Source organism: Bacillus rossius, chromosome 3 (assembly GCF_032445375.1).
Source record: "Bacillus rossius redtenbacheri isolate Brsri chromosome 3, Brsri_v3, whole genome shotgun sequence".
Classification (NCBI taxonomy): Eukaryota; Metazoa; Arthropoda; class Insecta; order Phasmatodea; family Bacillidae; genus Bacillus; species Bacillus rossius.
In genome coordinates, this window is record NC_086332.1 from 97,004,269 (window position 1) to 97,031,639 (window position 27,371).

At 38.4% G+C, this 27,371-nt stretch overlaps 1 protein-coding gene across 1 annotated transcript in view; it reads left to right on the forward strand.

Annotated features, from left to right (window-relative positions):
- LOC134531059 (signal-induced proliferation-associated 1-like protein 2) overlaps positions 1-27,371 on the forward strand; it is a 277,119-nt gene that overhangs the window by 207,470 nt on the left and 42,278 nt on the right. The window contains exons 11-16 of the mRNA XM_063366574.1: positions 34-168; positions 4,201-4,447; positions 4,982-5,237; positions 10,356-10,471; positions 20,480-20,735; positions 22,804-23,073. Of these exons, the coding sequence (XP_063222644.1) occupies positions 34-168; positions 4,201-4,447; positions 4,982-5,237; positions 10,356-10,471; positions 20,480-20,735; positions 22,804-23,073 (1,280 nt within the window). The remainder of the gene's footprint in view (positions 1-33; positions 169-4,200; positions 4,448-4,981; positions 5,238-10,355; positions 10,472-20,479; positions 20,736-22,803; positions 23,074-27,371) is intronic.

Consider the following 27,371-nt stretch of genomic DNA (forward strand, 5'->3'; position numbering starts at 1 on the left):
TGAAATAGATTATGTTTGTGCATATGTTAACAGTAATAAATGCAGAGAATGCAGCTCACAGGTCAGAGAAATTTGCAACGATGGCGACCAGGACGAGGCAGGAATACCTCAAAGATCTCGCCGCAAACTACACCACTTCCATTGTTCTGGAGACGGGGCAGAAATTCTGTAAGTTTGTTTCTTGAAAAGTTAAGTGTGTTGTTTGGACTTTGTTTGATGTTGTGTACATGTAGTCACTGCAGGTAAACCCTCAAAGTGAATTATGGGAGACACCATGTTCCTCTAGCAAATCTCTAGGTTTGATTGGAATGAAAGTAATAAATCTAAACTTCATAACATAGAAAAAAAAATTTGTTTGTCATGGATTATAGTTGAAAACTCAAATTTTTTTTTTACACATGGAATAATGGAATATAACTTATTTTATTATATTCATATATTTAATACTAGTATTAGGTATTTAAGAGAGTAATTCTGTTTTTCATTCAGTGATGCAAAACGCTCATGAATTTTGGCGTGGAAATATCACATTAAAATGTCTAATCTGGTATCAATATTCCAGCACACACTGTAGTCCGACACCGATTAAGTCATACACATTTAGATTTTCCAGGTGGATTCAGGCTGTCGACCTTGGCTTCCAGGCTGTATTATTGCACTGCCTACAGTTTTAGTTCACTCAAGAGTTTATTGTTACTGTTAGTTTTCATTTCAGTACAGTGTGTTCTGTTTTCCAGAAGTTATGTTTTACATTTCACATTTTTACACTCGGTATTGTTGTTAAAATTTTATTGGCATTCATAAATCCAGAAAAATGGTTAATCTGGCACAAGCATGGTCCCGAGTATGTTGGATTAAAGTTTTCCCATTGAGTGCTGTGTGATATGGATTAATGTATTGTAACATTTCTATCTAGACTGCTCAGGTAGTTATCATGGGATATAATATAACATAAATAACTTTGTCATTTTGACATAAGTTTCACATAGTGGATGTTTAATTTTCTGTGTTACCTTATTGTATTTGTATGTAAATTTAATATAAGTATAAATGTGCAAAAAACAAATTTTTTGTAATTTTTAGTTTTTCTTTATGTTAAATGAACACCATAACAAATAACATTTTACAGCAGAAGTTATACACAGCACTTCGTTAGGTGCTAAACAAGTTTCATGTTACTGCATTAGTGTTACTTTTGTTCCTGGAATCTGAATTGGTAGGCCGAGTACACGCAGATTGAGGCTCGACATGTGACATTTTGTCTGATAGTACTAGACTGCCATATACTGTATTTATATAAAAGCACTGCACATAGGATCTGATGCAGTACGACACCACAAAGCTGTCGTGATTAGACACTGCCGACACGGGCGACATCGAACAACTGCTTCAACTTTGTTGCGAGCAGACTATCTATCATATGGCTGCAGTGTTCTGCGCATGCGCAAGTTTGGAAAAATGTCAACAAAGGCATGATGTTTATAGTTGACTAGTTAGTTTCATTGTTGCTTGAATATGAGTACGTAAATAGGTATTCTTTTGTAAAGTATTTCAATTGATTTTTTCTTAGTGTGGAGTTTTAATGAAAATCGATTAGTATGTTTAGTATGGAAAAAAATGTATTTTATATAATCCATCTTTGAAAGAGTGTCATGTCAAAAAATTTATTTCAAGAAGATGGGGAGCTATCGAAATCAATGGAAGCTCCAGGTTAGTAGTAACTTTTATTAACTTCAAAATTAATTTACATTAAATATTTGACTTTTGATGTTGCAGTTTATTTTTAGATTTAAATTTTTCGCTAACCTTTATAATAAATCACACGAAGTATTTAACCACACAGGCTTTTATAAACTGTATTTATAGATGAATACAAACAATGATACCAAATGATATTATAGCTCTTTGCTACCGTAACTATCATACTTATATCTTCAGGCTTGAATTTAACTGTACTAGGGGCTTACGATTCTGCCAAAATACTCTTTCGTTTTCAGAAAAAAAGTGTTTGATATAAATGTTTTGCACTCTGTTACCATTGGGCTACCTCTTTTCTGATTTATTTCCTCCTCTAACTGGTGCAAGTTACCCAAATCTAAACAATGACAATATGGTCCTGGAGAAAAAATATACAACACCAAATGTTTATCTCTGTCTTGGTCACATTGTGCTAAACACATCAAACAGAATAATGGTTGAGACCTTCTCAGGAGAAAGGAGCTATGCATTTGTTCAATACCCTAAATTTTTTGGTCATCATGCCAAATGCACACTCAATTTCTCTGGCATAATTATAAATTATGCTATTGTTAATAAGAGTTCTGTGGGGCAAGGGTCTCATGAGATGTGTATTTAGTAATACATATTGAGGGAAAATTTGACTTTTCAAATATGAATAATAAACTATTTGTATTCGATTAAGAATAAATACTGATATTCACACAGCGCATATGCTTGGGGTGGTGGCTTATTTAAAGTATCATTAAAATATTGTTTTCTAATATTGAATTACTGAATATCCTATCATCAATGTTTTGTCCCAGATATCCTACATCAACAGCTAAAAAGCTGCGTCCACATCTGCTACAGCTCTAAGACTATGGAATTGCCTTTATAATTTTATACAAAAAACCATAATCATTAGGATTTTCAATTCATATGTGCTTCAAATCAGTTGTGCCAAACAGTTAGAGAGGTCTGTACTAAATTGATTGTAAACGGTTCACGACCTCATTTCATTTTGTTTGTGTAGGCACTGGCATGTGTAGAGGCTACAATTTCTTCCCAATAGACTTGGTTTCCATGGTCATCTTCCCAAGTAGTGTGTGTAACAAATAACAATCGTGCCCGGCTAAGATGAGGATCTTTCCTTGCTCATACATAAACATTTGAAAAAATATTTAATCTGAAGTTGCAGGTAGTTCGATGCTATTTTTTTTGTATGATTATTAAATTACTCAAAATGGTTAATAGTTGAATGTAAATAAAAGAGTTTGAACTAAATTAAGAACTTACTTTTCTCTCAACGAAAATACATGTCCTTTACACAATATTCTCGAAAGAAACACTTTTTTAGATCGCACCTCAGTCCTTATGCCTTCATGAAATAATGTCCCTAGTGACCTGTTTGTCTGCTAGGTACTGAATAACATGGGAACTGGCCTATGCCGTATGACTGGGTTCTAAACATTCTTGTTGAAAAAGTTTCAAAGATGAATAAAAAAACTAATGTTAAAACTTAATACGGCATGACCCCGGCACCCAGACATGAAATTGTCTGTCTCTAGGCGCTCATAAAAATGTTGTTTGTGAGCCGCTGAACGGTGCGACCTCTCAGCACACACTCGAAAAACTGACTGATGAAGTTACATGCAACTGCATCCACCACACAGGGAAAAGGCAAGTGCGTGACCAATCACAACATAACTCTGAACAAGGACACATCAGTATAATAATTTCCTTTCCCATACAATGAGGCTTTTTTGGAAAAAAAAATAAAGCATGAAAAATTACTAAGTTCTTTCCAATTGGCTGGTGTAAAAGCGTGATAATTTTCTGTCCTCTGTGGGAGTGGACATCTGCCGATTTTCCCATCATAAGAATAGTTACTGTATACACTAGAACATCTTGGCAGCTGAAAAAAAAATGTCTAGAATCTTGGCTCTGTCTTCTCATGCACATATCTCTCATCCTTTCTTTTACCAGTACAATACACAATGTTATAGAACCACAATGATAGCTTCCAAATAAATCCAAATGTAAATTAAAGGCATAAAATACTATTGAAAGTAAACAATATACAGCAGTTCTTAAAAAAAATCAACATCTCTTACCAGAATATTAATTTCAATAAAATACAAATACCAAACTAGGTCGTCATTACCTTGAACTATATAATCAGCTGATGTACTGCATTACTTAAGTGTCATGTCATAAGAATACTCTGCAAAGTTAGGGAGGGCAGGGGTGTTCAATGCCACAAGTGACTTGACACATGTATGTGTAGAGATCTGAAGTGATACCAGTTGCAAGAAAAAATAATTGATTAATCTGACATTGATTTATGAAAATACAATACAATTTGTGAAATTTTCAAAAAAAATTGTCAAATTTGTAAATCTGATTGAAAGGGTTGAATTACGTGTGTCTTGTTCAGCTGCAGGATTGGAAAGGCTCGAAGGAGTGTGCGGTGTGTTGCAGCGATAATGTCGTTCAGCAGCAGCAAGAAGAAGGAGCGGGCGGGCAGACCCAGGTTCGTGCCTGGGCCGCTGCAGCGCGGGGCGATATGCTGGCAGGTGGTGCTGGACGACGGAGGGCAGTCCATGCTGGTCGACTGCTTCCTGGGCATCTCCACCGACACGTTCGTGCTGGTGGAGGAGAGCAGCCGCGAGATGGTGTTCGTGGCGCCGTGCCAGTCCGTGCTGGGCTGGCACACCCAGGCCAGCAGGTGCCTTGTTCGCTGTTCATAGTCCTGCTAGTTGCCTGGCATGGGTTGCAATGCCTCAATAATTTTTTTTGTGAATTCTTTGAAGTTGTTACACACAAAAAGCATTTCTCAGTCTATTTCACAAATTCTCTATCTTTTTATGTATATATTTATATCTTCTCTCTATCTCTATCTACATATGTATCTACCTCAATCTCTCTTCATATTTATATATATTTCTATATCTTTCCTCTATATACCTATATCTATTTCTCACTATAGCAAATATATATTTTTATCTATCTTTTTACCTGTCACAGGCGTGACACAGGTATATAAAAAGAGTGCATAATCGAATGCAACGTTTTAACAAAATTTCAAAGCAATCAATCAAGAACTTTTGGTGATTTAAGATTTTGAACAAATGAACATTTACATTTTTATTTTTTTGGCTTGCTGTTTCAATGTCAGAATCACTAATATTATTTATTGATGTTGATGTAGTACAGTATGTAAGAAGCAGTTGTGTGATAGTCGGTGGCGTGGGTGTTGCAGCGTGAGGGTGTACCACCACCAGGGAGAGTGCACCACCATCCACACGCGGGACGGCGCCGACCACGACGAGCTGCTGGAGATAGTGGCCAGGCTGCAGGCGGTGACGGGCGGCTGCGAGGCCAGGGAGCTGACCCTGAGACGCAACCAGCGCGGACAGCTGGGCTTCAACGTGCAGCCGGACGGGGTCGTCACCCAAGTGGAGGGCCTGGGGCCCGCGTGGCAGGCGGGCCTGCGCCAGGGCTCCCGCCTCGTCGAGGTACCGCTGCCAGCTGGCTTAGATTAGACACTGCTTGGAACACACAACTTTTGTGGCCTATCAGTGGGGTCTTGTGAGTACACGTACTATGGAGTCTGATAATTATTATTCTACAGGCTTGGAAATATACTATTATTTGTGCTGTGTGGTGCTGATATTAGGGGATGGTTTTTGTAAACAAAAATTTCAGCAAAAAAAAATTGTTTGAACCAAAATAACGCAGTATAATTATTGCTATTCCGAAACAAATTCCTGGCATCTGATATTGGATGATACAGTGAAACCTCGTTAATAAAATACCGGTTATTTCAAAGTTCGCGTTTATTCGAACACTTTTAATTCCCCTTCAGACTGGGATAGCATATTTAATGTCAATCAATGTATTACGAAGTAACCTCACGTCCGCTCACGTAGTGTACTATTGTTTTATTATCGGATAAACCGAATGAAATTTTAGAAACTTTAATCACGTGCACGCAGCTTCACTATAATTCTGTTAACGGCAAATAATTTGTACGGTAAATGGTCTACAGTCAAACCTCTATCTATCGAACTCGCATGTATCGATTGTCCATGTTTATCGTATACTTTCTACGGTCCCGGCAAAATTGCCATACAACTAAGGTTAAAAAAGTCCACTTGTACCGGTGTTCGAATTATCATTTTGTCCGCATTGATCGTACAAAATATGTGGTCCCGTCACTATAAATTATAATAGATAATCGTTTAACCATAAAGATTTTGCAGAAATAACCATTTATTAGAAAGAAACCGTCATAAAAACAGTAACGATAGTATACAGTAGTAAAAATCAACTTAAATCTGCAGCCAAGTAATGGAGCACGTAAATATGAAGAAAAGACAAATGAACAACAACTTACGATGAAATTGGATGATGTACCATAACTACAGTACAAACCCAATTGTTATCCTAACATAATTACCATAAAAAGAACTAAAGATTCTTTGTTATCTTTAAAAGATTTGTGCAATGGGAGCGCATGACTTGATGTAAGTTTTTGGACATACGCCATTGCTAATCTGATAAAATAAAAAGGAAAATCAAAGAATCAGCCTTCATTATTAGCAATAAAAATATTTTCAGCCAGCAGAGCATTGAATTAAAAAATATGTGGATCCCTTTGATAAAGAGAGAAACATCCCTGCAGCACAAAACAATAGCCAATATTCAACCCACCATAACCAATCCGCTTTAACTACATGGTGCACAGCCAATGGGGAGACAGCTCGTCTGTCATTGGCTGAGCAAGATGTAGCCATTTCTCTGATAAATACCCTCATTTTCCAGCCCCTTAGTCGCACCTGTGTTTCCGTACCATGTGCGTCTCTGCCTGAGGACGGGAGCAGATAGCAGTTCCCGAAACGTCGCTTGTTTCTGTTTTGGTAAAACTATTGTATTTTTTTTGTCTTTCCGTTTTGTCGTATTTTTGTCTCGTTTCAACTGTTGTGCTGAATTATTTTGGTTTCAATATTTTTGTGTTGTCATCATTTGTGTGTTTTTTTGTTCACTTAGTACTTTTTTCTTTGTTTTTTCTTTGTTTGTTGACCATATTTCTGTTTCGGAATATTTTGTGGTGTTTATATTCTTGTTGACAACAGCAATTGTTTGCTTAATTTTGTGTGTTTTTTGTCTTTCTTGTGTATTTTTATTTATTTTATTTATTAGTTTTTCTTCAACAGAAAAAGTTCTTAGCAATGGCGTATGTCCAAAAACTTACATCAAGTAAAGATTCTTTGTCGATACCATAATTATTACAGAAGCACGATAGCTACCACATTTGCACTACAGTTACAGTAACAACCGAGATGTATATTTACCGTGACGGTAATGTATTTATTTATGACATAATAAAAATAAAGAACATTATTGAAAAATAGGATGTTAAATTTTTATATGTACGTTTGGCACATGTTGCGAAGAAATAATGCGATCTGAAAAAATGCAGTACTACTACGAAAAGCGAAAAGGGTAATCGTGGATTTTTAGGTTATGTTAGTCTCTCTCGTTTTTCAGTAATATCGGCCGAAAATTAACAAGCATATCGGAAGTCGGCAGAAATGCTGATTCAACTAAATATTGGCAAAATCGGCTTCTTCAGTACAGCTGTACATTTGAGGACATGAGTAAACATATTTCAGACTTCAGGATATTGAAAAAGACTTTAATTTCCATGTAGATTTATTGTGCGTATGTTTTTTTTTGCAAGTGTAAATTGAATTAAGTAAAATACTTTAATTTTTATTTATTTTTCAACTGATTTAACTTTAATGACAAGTAACTGATATATTTCTGACACTAATTTTGATGTTGAAATATTTTTTAAAAATTCTTCGCGTGAAGTCCACTTCAGCATTAATTGTCTTGGAAAATGTTTTGGCTGCTAGTGATGTAGACACTGATGTCTTGTCTTCCTTCGACAAACTTTGCAGTGCAGTAAAGGACATTTATGCAACTAAAAAAGTGCAGAAAAAAATCAATGAATTTTTCAAGCCTCTTTAATTTTCTATTTGACTGATTTTCGAGTAAAAAATCAATACTTGATTTTGTCGATTATTATTAATGTGAGCATGATTTTGTCGATTATTATTAATGTGAGCATATGCACCTGTTAATACAAACCTCGTTAATACAAACTGCAAAATTTTAGGTCCCTTCAGGTTTGTATTAAAGAGGTTTCACTGTATTTATCTCTAGGATAAGTCTCAAACAGAATGGTACTGGTGGTATAAAATAAAATAGAGGTAAAATTTTTTAAAATTCTTGTTTAAAATATTTTTTTTATACAAAATATTTTTAAAAATTTACTGAACTTAAATGAATTTCATAAATATGGCAGTATTTATAATCCTATTTTATAACAAAATGATGTGCTAGGCTGCCGGAAGCAGACCAGCTCACAAATGGTAGGTGGCAGTGGGCCGGGCAGGGTGGATAAGGAAAGCTGGCTGTCGGTGACGTGGTGTGATGTGTGGCTGCTGCAAGGACTTCCTTCCTGAGCCACCATTACCTTTTACCCGTCCTCTTTCTCTCTTAGTTCAGCTCACTCCAGCCAGCAGTAGTATTCGTGAATACTAATGTATTTGCAAAAATTATGTAATTGTATTATTGTATTACAGTCAAACCTCTATCTATCGAACTCGCATGTATCGATTGTCCGTGTTTATCGTATACTCTCTACGGTCCCGGCAAAATTGCCATACAACTAAGGTTAAAAAAGTCCGCTTGTACCGATGTTCGAATTATCGTTTTGTCCGCATTGATCGTACAAAATATGTGGTCCCGTCACTATAAATTATAATAGATGATCGTTTAACCATAAAGATTTTGCAGAAATATACATTTCTTAGTAAGAAACCGTCATAAAAACAGTAACGATAGTATATGGTGGTAAAAATCACCTTAAATCTGCAGCCAAGTAATGGAGCACGTAAATATGAAGAAAAGACAAATGAACAACAACTTACGAATAAATTGGATGATGTACCATAACTACAGTACAAACCCAATTGTTATCCTAAGATAATTACCATAAAAAGAACTAAAGATTCTTTGTCGATACCATAATTACCACAGAAGCACGATAGCTACCACATTTGCACTACAGTTACCGTAACAACCGAGATGTATATTTACCGTGACGGTAATGTATTTATTTATGACATATTAAAATTAAAGAACTTATTGAAAAATAGGATGTTAAATTTTTATATGTACGTTTGGCACATGTTGCGAAGAAATAATGCGATCTGAAAGAATGCAGTACTACTACGAAAAGTGAAAAGGGTAATTGTGGATTTTTAGGTTATGGCAGTCTCTCTCGTTTTTCAGTAATATCGGCCGAAAATTAACAAGCGTATCTGAAGTCGGCAGAAATGCCGATTCAACTTAATATTGGCAAAATCGGCTTCTTCAGTACAGCTCTACATTTTATGACATGAGTAAACATACCTATTTCAGACTTCAGGATATTGAAAAAGACTTTAATTTCCATGTAGATTTATAGTGCGTATGTTTTTTTTTTTGCAAGTGTAAATTAAATTAAGTAAAATACTTCCATTTTTATTTATTTTTCAACTGATTTAACTTTAATGACATGTAACTGATATATTTCTGACACTAATTTTGAGGTTGAAATATTTTTTTTTAAATTCTTAGAGTGAAGTCCACATCTATTGAATGTCCGCATCTACTGAATTTTTTTGTTGGTCCCCTGAAAAACGATAGATAGAGGTTTGACTGTATAAACAAATTTAGATCCCTAGCTATGTGGACCCTGTCTATTTCACCTTTGAAACCAGGGGAAGGTCACTGTCTAGGTGAGATTTCGATCAAATAAAACCTCAAAGCATAATTTAATTATTATAGCTGAAATCTCGTCAGTCCATCTTCGTAGTACAGACTAACCACAAAAGAATGCAGGCTATTAAATGCAGTTCACTCGGCACGAGATAGAGCGTGCACGTTTGCATGGAATTGGTGATCTATCAATATTGATATTGGACTATGCGAGCTCACTCTATACTGTAATCAAGCTAACCAAATATGAATGAGTTGCATATAAAGACTACAAGATTGAAAACGTCTTTGAAAGAAACTGGACACAACACAAACTTCATATTTCTGTTAATTAAATAAGTAACTGGTAATATCCTAAAAATAATGGTTTTCAACTTTAAAATACATCATTTTATATGGGAAAATAAATTTATGGGCAAAATCTTAAACTGGGAAAAAATAAATAAAAATAAAAATGAAAACAATGTATGTAGTATTATTAATGGTGGGAACGAACCATTTGACCTTATTGGAGGGGAAATCATTGTAATGGTAATTACTGTATGTACTGTCTAGGTGAGTTCCTGATAAAACCAATCCTTACAGCAGAATTTATTTATTCTTGATAAAATTTTGTCATTGCATTAATAACTCATTGTTCATCCAATCTTTATAGAACATTTACAGGACTAAAGTAGTTATTCATAAGTACTTTATGCTAGAAGTATTAGAGAGTGTGGAAGGCAAAGTTGTAACACTGTATTTAGTAGATGCTGTTGATTGGTGTGTACTGTGTGTACAAGCAAGATGTTTGTTAACAGATCTGCAAGGTGGCTGTGTCGACGCTGTCTCACGACCAGATGGTGGATCTGTTGAAGACTGCGGTGGTGGTCACAGTTACCCTCATACCACCACTGCCCGACGGCTCTCTCCGCAGGTGAGTCATTGTGCTGGTCGCAGAGGCAACACATCACTTGTGTTTCACAGTTCTGTAGGCCTGTGTGAATATTCCAATATGAATAACAAACTATTCATATTCAGTTCGACTTCGAATACTAACAGTTCGAAATAACCAATATTTGTTTGCTTACGAATACTTGACAAAGCATACCTCGTGAGTTTGTCATATACCTACGTTCGATACTGAGATTGTCATTTGTGAGTTATAAATAGCCTTGTTTGATGTTTAATGAGACTTTGTAACCAAAAACATGAACAATAAGCGATGTTTTAAACATGCAACAAGTATTCTAAATAGACAATTGAAAACACTGCATATTTGTAATTTTAAACTTGGAAACAAAATATTATTTGTATTCTTTTCATCACACACACACCAGAAGTGGGGGAAAAAAAAAACCTCAACAACCATGGACAATCCATTGAGATGGGTACCTATTAAAAGTAGTAATCGTTATACATACTTTCAACGGCATATAAATCGATAGTCATAATAAATCTAACACCATGTGATACAGTAGCAACTTACTTGCTGTGTACATATATGACGAAACAGACGTTGCGACTTAAAAAATATATTTAAAAAAACGTAAATAATGGTTAAGATTCCTGATGAAATTGGCAAAAATTGTGTTTATAATATAGTTGAATTAAAATAAAATTTACTTGGCTGCCGTTAACAAAGAAAATTCGTGAATAACAATGTTTTAAAAACGTAAAACTGAGCTCATTTAATCACTAATTTGGGAATATAACATTTAAAGATTCATGTTTTTCGTAAAATAAATTGCAATGGATTTCACTTTAGTTTGCGGTTCTTGAAAATTTTCGGGATCAATATGTAGCAAATTGTGGACAATAAGGCAAACAGAAACTAAAATGAAAGGTTGGTTGAAAGTTTGGTTGGTTGGTTAGGTTAGTTAGGTTAGCTGCGTAATTAAAAAAAAAGTTTTTTTTTTCTTTTCATAATTTAAATATTTTAACAAACATTTTCCATACAATTATTGTATCATACTTATCTTAACTAACCTTACACTTAAATATTATTTGTCTAATTTTCCAGAAGTAGTTACATGATATGAAAAAATGTTTTTAGTGGGATTCTAGTGCTCATTTTACTACAGTAGACCACCCCTCAACTGTAATTCCCACAAACGGAACTCCCAATATCCGGAACTAATTTTCCAAAAAAATTAAAACATTACAAAACATCTCCAAAACATTTCTGTACTGGAACGAGGCGTTTTTGCTTTTGCCTGACTGTACATGTCTTGTAGGCGCGCGCACGCATGTCTGTCAGAGAGCTAATTATCGTCAGTCTTTCCTACGCATGCGTAAATACACCTTTGGTTTTCTTGTCGGACGTGAATTACTATAAAGATGTTTATGCTATAAGTAGTTTTATTGTTTCACTATGTCAAGTAAACGGAAAATTCGGGCTGGCCCGAGAGTATGTACACCGACTCCCACTATACACGCTGACACACGTGATAGCCAGTAACATTTACTTCCAACGTGTGATGCTTTCAGTTTATAGACAATAATTTAGTGTACAAATATGTATTATGTACATATTTGTACATTAATATGTGGTTAAACAGTCTACATTAACCTGAATTTCTCTATTTCTGTGTTTTTAAACGAGATGCTTGAAGTGTTATTCTTGTGTATGTGAAATGTAAACTGTGCGTGGCAGTGACTATACACTCTCCAGGAAGTGTGAATCACTAGCACGTCAACACAAAAGTAACACAACACTGCAGCTGTAGGCCTACTACCTCCCCCGAACCCTCTTCATCTTCCTCTTTGCTCACGCACACACCCACCCACAGAGATAACAAACACATGCTTGCCAGCTTGCTAGAATGAAGGTAATTCAACCAGCCCGGAAAATATTTACAGTACAACTTTGGCTATACTTATAAGTTTATATGTGCAGCATTTAATGGCTTTTTTTTTTTGCCTCCCTACCGCAGCTCCCCTTACCCGGAATTTTCCCATAACTGGAATAGACCTCCCCGCCAATGATTCGGTTGAGGGGTGCTCTACTGTATTCAGATTCAATATTCGTAGTCACAAATAATTTCATATTCTTATTCAATTCAAACTAAACAAAAATGATATTCACCTAGGTCTGCAGTTCAGTGAAACTCACTAACTTTTGAATAAGTAGTACTTACACATTTCATTCTGTCATCACAAAACTGTGTTTGAGATACAATAGATTCCCAATTATCCGGGGTAATGACGTATAACCGAAAAACACGGTTAAAGCAATGTAAAAAAAAAAAACTGAAATTTTTTTTCCAGACTATCTAGACTTGATGGCCACGCACGCACCACCTCTATGCATTGCACCATTCTAAAAACATATGGCTTCAGTTTGCCGGATAAGTTTCTCAATAATTGAGAGTAACAAACATTGTAGTGTGAAGTTAAATTCAAAATTAATAAAACTAACAATAACATAGAAAATTGTTTTAACTATTTGACCCTAATAATTTTGAACATACTGATTCACAACTACCAATAGTATGTTTGTATGTATGTAAGGGAGGTAATGTGTATAGCGAGAGATTAATATATTTTATATATGTTGCAGACGCATGACGGAACAGCTCATAAGAGCAGAATAGGTTTGCTTTTTGTGGGGTTTTGTAACTATTTTCATTTATGTCATGTAGTGGCAAAAAAATTGTCAAGATATTAGTCAGCATTTATCAGGTAATACCGTTATAAAAATAAATATTTATGTAGGTAAGTGACCACAGATATATGTACATTAAATATACTAGGAAATGTTTTAACTTTAACAATAAATATTGTTCACTGAATTTTTTCACACTACCAGCATTGCACAATTTCACTGGCTTAACTTAATGCTCAAGTATTCAGTTATGGTCCAATTTTGTGCACAGTCGTATGCTTGGCCTGCCATCCTGCTATGCACTCACTTATGTTTTATATTTAAGCACACAGTTTTAAAATAAAGTTATACACATTAAGGAGTAAGCAGTCCAATAGAAACTTGCTTTGAAGATGTCAAAAATGTGTTTAATTTAACTAGTAAACAAGGTAACTAACTGAGAGAGCTGCAAACCTTGAGTACATAGTTCCAAGACCATTCTTAGGTAGCTCCTCTTTGGTCAATGTATGACGTTGGTGTGAAGAGTGATCGTGATACAGCTGGGGTTTGTGGCACTTGTGCTTGATGCTGTGCCTCAGCTGAGTTCCTTCTTTCTAACCTATAGGGAATAGGTGAGGAGTTCAACCCTTATTCACCTCGGCTAATTTAGACTTAAGTAGTGATCTACAGCTACAGCTACAGCTGAAGCTGTATGTGAGAGCTTTCCCAGGCCTGTTTTGTTCTGTTCTTGTCCAACCTTCTGCTGGGCAGAAGGCTGTCGAGGGAAGCCCAGAGAAACCATTAGAGAAGTCGGACATTCCTGCAGCAATTTGGTCTGTGAATCTGTTTGAGACCTTGTATTGTGCCAAGAGACAATAATGAGCTTATATCTGCAATTGTTTGTGTTCATTAATGGACTATAAAACAGCGAATTGCACAAAAACTATTTAATTTGGCGACCGATGTCGCCAGATAGCAAGAGTACCCGATAGCACCACTTACCACCATGCCTTTGTAGAACAACTGACTTCCGGAGGAAGCAGGGCAGCCAACTCACAGCAGCCAAGTAGCAGCGCCACTATCGCCAGCAGCGCGGCGCGCGAGATTCAAAACTCAAGTGTGTTGACCAATGCCAACAATGTTTATAATGTCCAAGGTCTATTTACACGGAAACTATACAATATACATAACATACCGCCCACCTTGAAATCACCGATTTCAACAGTCACAGGGGAGCGGGCATAATTTCACTGCTGGCCGTTTGACAGTGCCTGTGACAGTGCGTACAGAGGCCACTCGTGCCACGCCGTCCGTTCCATGATGAAGATCAACAATGCGCCCCAGCGGCCATTGCAGAGGTGGAAGCCTGTCTTCCTTGACCAGCACCATCTGGTTGGGGGCAAGACCTGACGCCCTTTTCTGCCATTTGCTACGTTGTTGCAGCGTGTGCAGGTAATCCCGATGCCAGCGATGCCAGAAATCTTGATGTAGTCGGGATACAAGCTGCCAGCGATGCAAACAGTTCATTTTTACCTGACGTAAATCTGGTTCGGGTATTGTCACTAACGGTTCCAGCGTCAGGAAATGGCCTGGGGTCAGAGGAGTGAAGTCCTTGGGATCCGCACTGAGGGGACACAACGGCCTTGAGTTCAACACTGCTTCAACCTGAGCCAATACTGTGTTTAACTCCTCGTACGTTAGGATCTGCTCTCCTATCACCCTCCTCAAATGGGACTTGAACGACTTGACACCCGCTTCCCATAAACCCCCAAAGTGAGGAGCAGCTGGCGGGTTGAAATGCCAAGTCACACCAAGATGTGCGAGCGATGAAGCCACTGTTGTTTGATGGGAAGACGACGTGAGGAGTTGTTGTAGTTCGGAGAGCTGATTTCGTGCCCCAACAAAGTTGGTGCCACAATCGCTGTAGATGTCCGAGGAACGTCCTCGAAGTGCAATGAAACGTTTATAGGCAGCCAAAAACACATCTGTCGATAAGTCCGAGGCTAGCTCGATATGTACTGCCTTTGTTGCGCAACAGACAAACACGCATAGATATGCTTTCAGCACAGCAGCCTTGCGAAGACGGGCCATCTTAATCAAGAATGGACCAGCGTAATCAACCCCCGACCTTGAGAACGGTTTTACCTGCTGAACCCGCATAGCTGGAAGGTTTCCCATCAGCGGAGCAACTGATGATGGAGATGCACGAAAACAACGCACACAACGGTGCACAAGGTTGGTGATTGCACGCTTGTCCCCCATAATCCAGAACTTCTCCCTGAGAATGGCCTGGAGTGCTTGTATTCCCGGATGTTGATTAACTTCATGGTAATGACCTATGATCAGTCTTGTCAGGGGATTCGATTTAGGAAGAAGGGCTGGGTGCTTCTGCTCAAAGGGCAGATCCGAATGAGACAGTCTGCCGCCCACCCTAATCACTCCCTTGGAGTCAATGAACGGTAGCAATCTACGAAGTTGTGGGGAGGTGATTTGATCCTTCTTCAAGGCAATTAAATCACTTCGATAGCACATGGACTGAACATAACGTATCCAGAACTCTAGGGCAGTGTTTAGATCCTTCGATGACAGCTCTTCTATGGCCCGTCCTTCCAGTGGATGACGACAATTGTTGATAAATCTGAACAAGCAGGCAGTAACACGCAACAGCCTTGTCAACCGACTGAAACGTTCCAATAATGTGTCCAAGTCCCCAGGGGAGATAAAAGTTCCCAATGCCACTACCTTCCCTTCAAGCAGGATTACGTCAGAAGCCTTAATGCACGGAATACCTTCAGGCCACTGGTCCTCAGCCTTCTTCAGCCATGAAGGGCCAGACCACCACAGAGGATGAGATACAATTTGTGCTGGCAGAAGCCCACGGGATCCACAGTCTGCCGGGTTATGTTCAGAACGAACATGCTTCCACCATTCTGGACGAGTTAGCTCTTGAATGTGACTAACCCGGTTTGCCACAAAGGTCTTTAACTCATGTGGAGAAGAGTTTATCCAGGCAAGAGTTACCTGTGAATCAGTCCAGGCAGTAACCGAACTGAAGTGCAGTGTCGCTCCATAGGCATCAATGACATGGTGAAGCAGGCGAGCCAACAAAAGGGCCCCACATAGTTCTAAGCGAGGCAGCGACTGAACCTTGAGTGGCGCTACCTTCGACTTGGCAATCAGCAAGTGTACCAGAACTGTACCATCAGGGTTGTCAATGCGCAAGTACACAACTGCTGCGTAACCAATTTCGGAGCTGTCCGAAAATCCATGCAACTGGTAGGAACCTCCTGCCTGTCCTCGAATCAGTCGGGGAATGGTAACTGATGACAGTTGTGACAGCTGAGTGTTGAAGTTCTTCCAGTTGCTTAGGATGTCATCCGGTGGTTCAGTATCCCAGCCCAGGTTCCGTGCCCACAAGACTTGGATCAGGTGCTTTGCAAACATACTCAGTGGGGTGAGCCACCCAAGAGGATCAAAAATCCTAGCCAGATTTGACAGGATTGTCCTTTTTGTGGCATTGCCAGAACTAGGCTGTATCTTGTAGGAATATGTGTCCGATACAGGATTCCATTGCAGACCCAAGACCTTAATGACACAATCGTCCGAATCCAATGAAAATGGTTGTGGGATCTCAATATCCTCCACTGGCAACCAATCCAGAAGAGCTTGGTGGTTGCTCATAAATTTGCGCAGCTTGAAGCCTCCTTTTCCTAGGAGTGTTATAAGCTCCCTCTGAATGGTCAAGGCAGAATCAACCGAATTAGATCCAGTGACAACATCGTCAACGTAGACATCTGGAAGTAAGACCTGTGATGCAGTTGGGAAGTGCTCGGTTTCATCCTGTGCCAATTGTTGAAGTGTACGTAATGCGAGAAACGGTGCTGCAGAGACACCATAGGTTACAGTCTTGAGACGATAATCCTTCACAGGTTCAGCATCATTAAAACTCCAAACAATGCGCTGATAATCCTGATGACGAGTGTGTACACCTATCTGTCTGTACATCTGTTTGATGTCACCAGTGAAGACTACTACATGCAGACGAAAACTCAACAATAGGTCAACTATGTCCCGTTGAAGCCGGGTGCCAGTAAAGAGCGCATCGTTCAGCGAAACACCTGAAGAGCTCTTGGCGGATGCATCAAAAACCACCCTCAGTTTTGTAGTTGAACTTTCAGGTTTAACCACACAGTGATGGGGAATATAATACGACTCTGACGGAATCTGTGACTCTGTTACTTCTTCCATGTGACCACTAGCTACATAATCACTCATAAACTCTGAATACATGGCCTTCAATTTGGGATCAGACTTGAGACGATTTTCAAGACGAAGAAATCTGTTAAGAGCCTGCGGCCTTGACGCACCCAATTTCAGAAGAGGTTGCCGAAAGGGCAGTGATACACTGTAACGCCCATCTCTAGACCTCAGATGAGTTTTACTGAACCATTCCTCACATTTGACATCTTCAGGAGACTTGTGTGTTGTCGCAGGAAACTCCTCTAATTCCCAGAACCTTTTTACTACCTCATCCAAAGGAGGGTGTGAAGTGAGAAGAGAGATACACAAAGATGTTGCAGTCAATGATGGGACTTGTGTGTCCACCTGTCCCATCAGTATCCACCCAAGCACAGAGTCCAGAGCTACGGGAGAACCGTCAATTTTGGCCCCAGTAAGGAGTCTAGGAACTAACTCTGCACCAATTAACAGATCAACAGGACCAGGGGTGTCAAATGCAGGGTCGGCAAGTTTCAAATGTGCCACTGCACCACGGACCCTGGCGCTCAGCTTGGCACTTGGCAAATTGGAGGTGATTCTCGAAATTACAAATACATCTACTGCAAACTGGGGGCTCGTGCTACCAACTGGTGCCATAACAATGGAGGCGCATGACTTGGCCACATTCACTGAAGTGTTAGCTAAACCTTGTACTGGTAGATGAGATCTTCTACGAGTAAGCCTCAATCTTTGCAGACAGCTCTCTGTGACGAAGCTAGCTTGGCTGGCAGTATCCAACAGAGCCCTCACGACCATTGGAGTTCCACTTGAATCAAACACGTGTACCTGTGCTGTTGATAATAACACTGTTCTTGCTTCACTTGGTAGAGCGGCAGCAACTGCAACAGTTGCAGGGTTTGGTTCAATGAGTGTGGTTGAAGCATCCTTGCCCGGACCAGGGTTGATGGCTGTCTGTTGCTCGAAGTGCAACAGAGAATGATGCCTGGATCCACAATAACGACACGATGATGATGAACAATCCTTGGATGCGTGAGATGGTGACAAGCAATTCAGGCATAATTTGTGCTCCTTAGCTATCTTATATCTGTCCTTGGGACTACTCTTGATGAATTTAGGGCACTTAAAAACAACATGGGTACTGTTACAAACGCAACATGATTGTGGAGAGCTGACCAAACTTTTCACAGATTGACGAGCCTGTCTCCAGCTTGGCATTTGGTTCCTTGACTGTGTAGGTCCTGCACCTGGAACATGTGACCGAGAAGCTGTCACAGTTTCCTGGGCCCGACAATGGGTTTCGATAAAGGACAAAAGGTTTTTTACAGTTGGAAGGGCATCGGTTTGAGTAAGCTCCCACTGTGTTTGAAGGACAGAGTCTAACCGCTTGCACAAAATAGGGAGCAAAATCAAGTCCCATTGGTCTACAGGGACATCCAGTGCCCTAAGGGCCAAGAGGTTCTCGTTTACAATGGTTAACAAATTGCGCAGAGCCTTGGGTGAGTCAGACGCAGCCATTGGGGCCTTCAAGAGGGCCTCTACATGGACTGAGACAATTAGCTTCTTATTCTCGTAGCGGCCAACAAGAAGCTTCCACGCGACCTCGTAATTCGCTTCAGAGATCGGCAGAGATTGCACCATTCCAAGTGGTTCCCCATTAAGGGCGGTCTTGAGGTAGGCCAGTTTTTCCACTGATGATATATCAGCATTGTTGGCTACCAGGGTGACAAATAAATTAGAGAAATTAGCCCACTGCTGAGGGCTCCCATCAAACTTGGGAAGAGAGATTTTTGGAAGAGCCACACGAGATTTGCTCACCTGAGTAGTGGGTGTGCCTGGTGATACTACCTTGACCTCCTCAATGGCTTCCAATGTTGACATCACTTCGAAATATTTTTCTTCAAAGTCAGCCAAGCGTGCGGTGTGCGCCTCAGCATCGAATCCATCTTCGGTCGTTGCGGTTGTTTCAACGATGACGAAGTCCGTTTCGAACCTTTCTCGGACGCAGTGAAGGTCGCGCGCTGTGGCGCGAAACAAATTTATTTTTGAGCTATCACTGGGAACCATCTGCGCGAGATCAAAGGCTCGCTTAATACGACCTTCAGCAAGACGGATGCGCACCAGCGCCGACTGCCCTTCAGCCATGGTGATTGACTACCAAAGGGTTCAACGATCGTTTTCAAATGAAACGGAAGACATAACCTCAACCTAGAGGTTAGAGTCGTCGAACGAACTAGTTAAAACGTTTCAACCACAGCCGAGACACTGATCGCTGCTCCCGCCAACCAAAACGAGCACTTCAGAGTCACAAACTGTTAGTCAATGTGCGAGAATTCACTTCACACGAGGCTAACAACGCCGCGATAGCACGAACGAAAATTACACAAAAAAAACGAACGAAAATACCGGAACTAGATCCGGCCCGGAGGACCAAAAATGTTCATTAATGGACTATAAAACAGCGAATTGCACAAAAACTATTTAATTTGGCGACCGATGTCGCCAAATAGCAAGAGTACCCGATAGCACCACTTACCACCATGCCTTTGTAGAACAACTGACTTCCGGAGGAAGCAGGGCAGCCAACTCACAGCAGCCAAGTAGCAGCGCCACTATCGCCAGCAGCGCGGCGCGCGAGATTCAAAACTCAAGTGTGTTGACCAATGCCAACAATGTTTATAATGTCCAAGGTCTATTTACACGGAAACTATACAATATACATAACAGTTTGCCTGAAGAACTTTACATGTTGTACTAAAGTATATTCAGTGGAGTGCTAGCTTTTAAACTCCTTGATGAACTGACCTTGACAGTGTCAGCCTTGCTCTTATTCAAGGTGCCAGTCGCCCTTTACACAACGTTCAGGCTGGGAATTTTGGAGGGCATGTGCAAGGGTAGAGGACATGATTGGATTGCCTTGGCAGTGCTTAAAGCACCCAGAAAGGCTAGGAGGGTGGTTGTCAACAGTTGAATTGCCCGACAGGTGTGCCAACCATGTATGTGGATACTAGTCCAAAAGGAACTAATGAAGTGCTGTGGAGTTAATAAACTGATGTTCTTTCAGTATTATTGGAAGCACAAATGCCTTTATTGGTGGGTGAGGTATGTTTGTGCTTGTCCCAGGGGCTGCTCGGCACAGAGCTGTCGCCTCACCTGGGGCAGCTTCGAGGGGGACTACGAGAATGTGTCCTCTCCGAGTCCGGAGGAGGGCATCAGTCCCTCTCGCAAGCCCCAAGAGCCCCAGTCCGTTGTGCCGGGGAACTATCGGCGCTGGTACGAGCGCAACGTGTCCCCGCCTCGATCCAGCAACAGCTCGGGATATGGCACTGCCAGCAGCAACAAGTCCTTTACCGACTCTCGCTTTCCAGCTAATCCTGAGGTTTGTTGTGCGTGCATAGGTAGATGGTTTTTAGTTTTGCCCAGTTACGAAGAAAACCATTTTATTAAACTGTTAGTGGTTTCCTAAGTAACTTATTCTATGTTGCAGCTTCCATGCTGCTAGTAGGATTTCAATAGTTGTAATTTTTTGAACTTTATGTTACCAGTTATCACTGTGGGGAACAAACATATTTCATTGTTATGTATGATAGTTTTTAATTTTGAGTGTCACTAGCACGTCTACCGATGATCTTTGTTACCAGTTATCACTGTGGGGAACAAACATATTTCATTGTTATGTATGATAGTAATTAATTTTGAGTGTCACTCTAGCACGTCTACCGATGATCTTTATGTTACCAGTTATCACTGTGGGGAACAAACATATTTCATTGTTATGTATGATAGTAATTAATTTTGAGTGTCACTCTAGCACGTCTACCGATGATCTTTTTAATACATTTTACCTTTTAAAAAAAGCTGAAGCAGCATGAAAATAAGATTTTATATCCTCTGCCTATGTTTCATTGTGCCTCTAACAGTCCATACCTAAACAGGCAATGAGGCTTTTTTCATGTCAGATTTAATTTTGAGGCGGGAATCAGTGATGAGATTATTGACTTTTTTTTTTTTAACTTTTTAAATTAATTTATTTTTTTCAGAACTATACACTCATCAGGTTTCCAGCAAATGGGGAAAATCTTGAGAACATGGAAAACTCAGAGAATTCAAAAGTATATTCGAAACCTGGAAAAAAGAGAAATTATAAATATCTAACTTCTAAACAGAAATATATCAGTAATTTTCATACTATGGATAGCATGCCATTTTTTAAAACAGTATGTATGTTGGTCATCAAATAATTTTTTGTTAGTATTCCATATCTTATTTTCACTGACATTCCCATAAGGGAGCAACTTGGTCTTACTTTGATATAATTGAGGAGGAATCAAATATGTATATGTTTTTAGCCTGATTGCAGTTGATAATTGGTGTTGTTTTTAGGGATGTGTGAATCCTTGATTTCCAGTTTGGTTCGAATCCGATTCGAATCCCTGGCAATATTTGAGATATGAATCCGATTCCGAATATTAAGCACAGAATAATTAAAAATAACTGATTAATTTAAAAATAATGTGTTCTCTTTTTTCTAACTGTAACTACTGGCACTAAGATTCAAATGTTTATAATTATGTAAACTTAATTAATAATAAACACTTTAAAATATGAAAACCAAAACATATTCGATTCTCCAACTCAATCGTAATAAACTGCATGCCACAGGGATATCTCAGTTTTATAAACGTTTCAGCAAACTAAACCATTTTTTCTCCAATAAATAGCCAAGACGTTTTTTTCTTGTGGATATGTAATTGTTTTTAGTTTATAGTTTTGCTATACGACGAAATTCGTAATTATAGTTTAAACTCCCGAAATCTCGAAAATCTTTTAATGTCACTGTGTTAATTATTTAATATACATATCTTTCTTTGATACATCATATTATAAATTTACGTAATAGTAGCCTAATTTTATTTTTCACTGCTAGTATTTTTGAGTCGTATTAAATTAATTTATAACTTTTGTGAATATTCGTAATACTGTTCAAATCCATGTACGTACAATGATTCCGGGTTCGGGTAATTGTGGTTTCAAACCGTACCCGAAAATATCGGGTACTCGCACATCTCTGGTTGTTTTATTTCAAAGCTATATAAAACAAATACATTTGTGATCGTGTTTGAGACTGGATGTATTGGTTAATCTAGCGTTGATGTAAATGATAACAGTGCAAACTGTAGGCCTATGTTGTGCAGGAAGACTTTTTATAGTCAATTTTGCATGGTTTGCATGTTTGTTCAAATGTGTTTGGTAGTACTGATTTGTAATGTATCATATCTTTTATTTTGCCAGATGTACTGTTGAGTCAGGAGAAAAAGTTAAATAGTGTTTGCTGCATAGAGCAGTTTGGCCAGGACTCTAAGATACGTTGAGGATAAAACAGTACACCCTGGCATACCTGCAGTTAGTTGGCAGCCATGACAGTGGTATTGTGCCATGGGCTCTAGGGAACTCTGACCAGCTCGTCCAGCGGCCACTCGAGTGATGACCGCTGGTACGAGCTGCTGGACACTGTGGGCTGCGAGGGGACAGCAACTGCGAAGGTGGTTGTGGACACCCCTCCCCCACTGCCCGCGCGCCTGGGGTCGAGCGGTGGCAGTGCCTTCCAGCACGTTCCCCCCGCCCACAAAGCCAAAGTGCAGGTGTCTCACTCGCTGCCCCTGCCGCACGCCAGCTTCTCTCTGCCGCTCACCCAGCCAGATCTGCGTCCTGCCAAGGTGACTCTCTCTCTTCTAGCTCTCTCTTCTCTCTTTTCCTCTTCAGCTACATCTTTCCTTCGTGTTTTGTTATTGTCTGACACACAGGGGCTTACTCATACTAAATGTAGATCTGTCTACATGATATGCCACTAATTGTATTAGTTCTTGAAGCTGCAACCTTGTAATGTTGCGAGACCCTGCCCCAGTATTTGTTCAATAAATAAATATGATTTTTGTCATTCAGAAGGGATCAGTTGGTTATGTAAGTTCAAGGTCACATTTATATTATATCCCCATATGCCATATCTTGTTTTTAATTTTGATATTTTATTATTTTATTTCAAAAAGCCTTTTTCTCTAATTTTACTGGTTTTCACTTGGTTGGCTGGGTTACTTTTTATGTAAGTGTGGATTTTAATATGTTGTTTTCTTTTAATAGTCTCTTTGAAAATATAAATTACATTACTTATGTGGTTCATAGTGTGTTAGTGACAGGTTTAAATCATTGGACAATGGGTTTGGTAAAAGAAAGAAAGATGCATTGCTACACAGCAGCGCTGAAATGATAGACGATAATTTATCGCATACTGTGTAAGAGAGAGACTGTCATTCGCCAGGACTGGGGAATCCCATAATTCTGTATTAGATTAGAAAGAGACAGAGGGGTGAGAGAAGGACAGAGACATGTGAGAGAACTGGGGAAGCCTTCTAACTATCACGCGATAGTAGCTGTAAGAATAATATATGTAGCCAATAGCAAAGCAGTATTGCGGGGAAGTCCCTAACTAAGTGAATATGTCTGTAAGCTTGGTGATGTGCTGAGTTTCATCAGTCTTTGTTCAAGTACTCTGCCAAAAGGAGTTGCAGGCAAATAATTTTACATCTGGATGTCGGGGCCGTGCCACAGTAATTTTTAACCTGTTTTTAATAATTTTTCTTTAGGACGTTTAAATATAAATTGTATGCCTCAGATGTGCGGCATAGACCCGGGTGGTCCGCTGGTCCATTGGGACTTATTTTCCCATGCAACTGCGTACCTAGGCGACGGAGTTGTTAATATTGGAGCAGATGTTCTGTTCTAAATTCAATAAATCCAGTAATTTGAGGTGTAGGTACTGCAAATTTGTATTTAAATTTACATGCTTGTGACTTATTCATTTATACCTAATAATTAGTAGAATTTGGAAATTAATATGCAAAATTGCCTACAATTCATACCGCAGAACCGTTGCTGCGAGACCAAGTATCTCCGTGTGCAAATAAATTAGTAGGAAGGCTCATTGTTGCCTGAACATTCTAATAAAAGGTTGTCTTTTGATTGCTATTGATTTTCTAAAACCTCTGACCTATCATGAAAAATAAGCTCATTGTCTTACGATCAAATTCCTCTATAATTTATAAATTATTGTTTTTGTTACTATTTTGTATTAGTTTCACAGACTATTTATTTAATCAAATATATAACAAGTATTTACATAAGTATAAAACCATTGAGATAGTAATTAAAACAATTTAAAACTTCTGCTGACTTCCAAAGACAAATCATATATGTGAATTCCTTAAATGACTTAGTTATACTTTAATTACAAGGTTTTAATCTCTATGCTGTGAATATTTAATACCTATCTTTAACCATGTCATCTTTGCAATTTTAATCTTGCAAATTAGCAGCTTTACCATTATTTCTTTGTAATGGGTAAATACTTTTTAAATTTAATCCTTTTATGGCTGTGTTTGTGGGCCTTTACAAATGAATATTACAAATTCATCTTTTGATACATTTTTGACAATCAACATGTTCTACGTACTTTAAGTATAATAGCATATAGTTAAACCACTCATTGAAAAGTGTACTTAAGTTAACTAATGCTAAGAGATGAACTTTCTGCAAGGTCATGTCTTATACCAATTAACAGATAGTCTTGCTACAAACATGCTGGGAAAAAAAAAGCAGTATACAATTTTTTCAAAATAATTTTGCAAGTACGATTCAAATCATATGTAATGGCTTGGAAAATTTTCTATATGGACTGGAAAACTTGGAAAAGTCAGGGAATTCCATATTCAAAAATGTGTAGCAAACCTGTTACCTCAATCAATTCAAAATCGCTGAAAATTCATAATAGATAGTTCTCAGGGCGATGTTTAATCTTCGTGCCCCGCGGCTGGGTAGCTGTTTTGTTACATTTCAGGTTGACTCTGCAAAGCAACCCAAAATAGTAACAAATTTCTTGCAAACTTGGCATTTGTATGCAAGAACTTTGAAGCTATTTTTAAATAAATAAATAAATAAATTTATGTATATATATTTTAACTAGGGATGGGACGAATCCACATTATGGTCGAATCTGAATCCTTGTTCGAATTCTGAGTGTTTGTCATCGAATCTTGAATCCCAGTCCCACAATAAACTTCACTGCATGTTATTAAAAAAAATCACAATTTATTTTAAAAAATTACATAGGCCAATGTATTAAAAAAAATCGCATGTGTATTTATAAAATTATAAAATAAGTGCATAGTGTATACACCTGATATCAAATAGAGATAAATAACCTCAAAAACCACACACGTAAGTTTGCATCTGTTATATTATTGAAGGTTGGAAATGATCGAGTGGTTATGCTAATTGACAAAATGCAGCGTAGTTTATCTTATGTTTGTGCTATTTCCGTTACCTTAATAATATAGTTTAGGTATACAATTTTCAATTTCTTCCGTATTTACTTGTGTATAGTGCGCACTACGATTTTTGCAATAAATTCCAAAGAAGAAAAAAATTATAATTTTTTTTCCATAAATAAATTTTACTAACATTTTGTGGTACCTGTTAAGTAATTACTTATGAAACAAACGATTATTTACATTGATGTGTGGTGATGTGTCAGGGAAAGACTTAAATTAAATACTCTTCCACCTGAAAGCGAAACTTTTGTGGCATACTGTACCATCTGAAAGGAGCAAGCTAATCTCTGCTGTGTAGATGGAAGATAATGAAGCCCTGTATCGTCACAACTGGTACAAGGTCGGGAGGGAGGGAGGCTGGCAGGCAGGAACGGGACTATGACCATCAAGTAACCTGGACAGTTGACAGGACTAAACACCACCACTCCTGTCACGCTACGTTGCTAAGCTGGCTCGGAGGACTAGATGACTCACAGGTAGCTGCTGGGACGAGGAAGCGAAGGAAGTGGGCGAGGGACTGGTGACAACATTCTCTCTCTCTCTCTCTCTTTATATATATATATATATGTTATATATGTTATATATATGTTATATATATATATATATATATATATATATATATATATATATATATATATATATATATTAGTGGTGCACCGATGCGGGTACCGATGAATCGTAATCGGCGATTATGGGTACTTACCGATTAATCGTAATCGGCGATTATCTTAACGATTACTTTGCCGATTATTTACGTCCCGGCGTAATTAAGAAGGTTTTTACCGTGTAATATTTTGTTACACATTTTAGGACGAAATACCGTAATATTTGTATATATTACAAAATTCATCTAACTCCGTCATATCATAATTACAGATATTTCGTTAAGTTTAATAAATCTCATTGCCTCCAACAATAAAAAATACATTTTTCCTACACGTTTATTTACGTTTTGTCTTTTGTTTCTTTAGTGGCCTTGTTCATTACCTATAGCCAGAGACGTAAAATAGATGGCACGCAATCAAAATACCACAAACAGTTGCAGTGGATTCTATGACAATCGATCTTTTCGAGTCGTAGTAGCGGTTCAAAATCGTGGTCCCGATACCTTCTAGAGTTTATCACTGCATTTTACCAACTCGTTATAGGCGTCTTTGGTAACATTATCCGTTGTTGTGTTATTTGCAGGGGGGGGGACACTTCATATAGCAAACGCATTTTTCTAGTTGCTATACAGCTTTATCCAACATCTGAGCACAAAAATTATAATCAAAATACCACGTTGATTAAATAATTATTACATTTGTTTTAACATTTTATCAAATTTATGGCATAAATTGATATTGTTGAAATGAAAATAATATATTTACGTAAAAGAAAATAAACGAGTTTTCGTTGGCACGTTGAACCACTTGTTTATCCATCAACACTATAATTAATGGCATCGGCGTTGAATTAAGTGATATTAGGTTAATAAAAAATTTCTAAGGAAATTTTGTTTCAATCATGTTGAAATAGTAATCTCGTTAAATAATATCAATGATTTCATGAACTGCTTTATAAATCACTGTTATGAAACATGCCTGATTCAGCTACGTGTTGTGTTAACTACTGCTACAACAAGAGAAGAG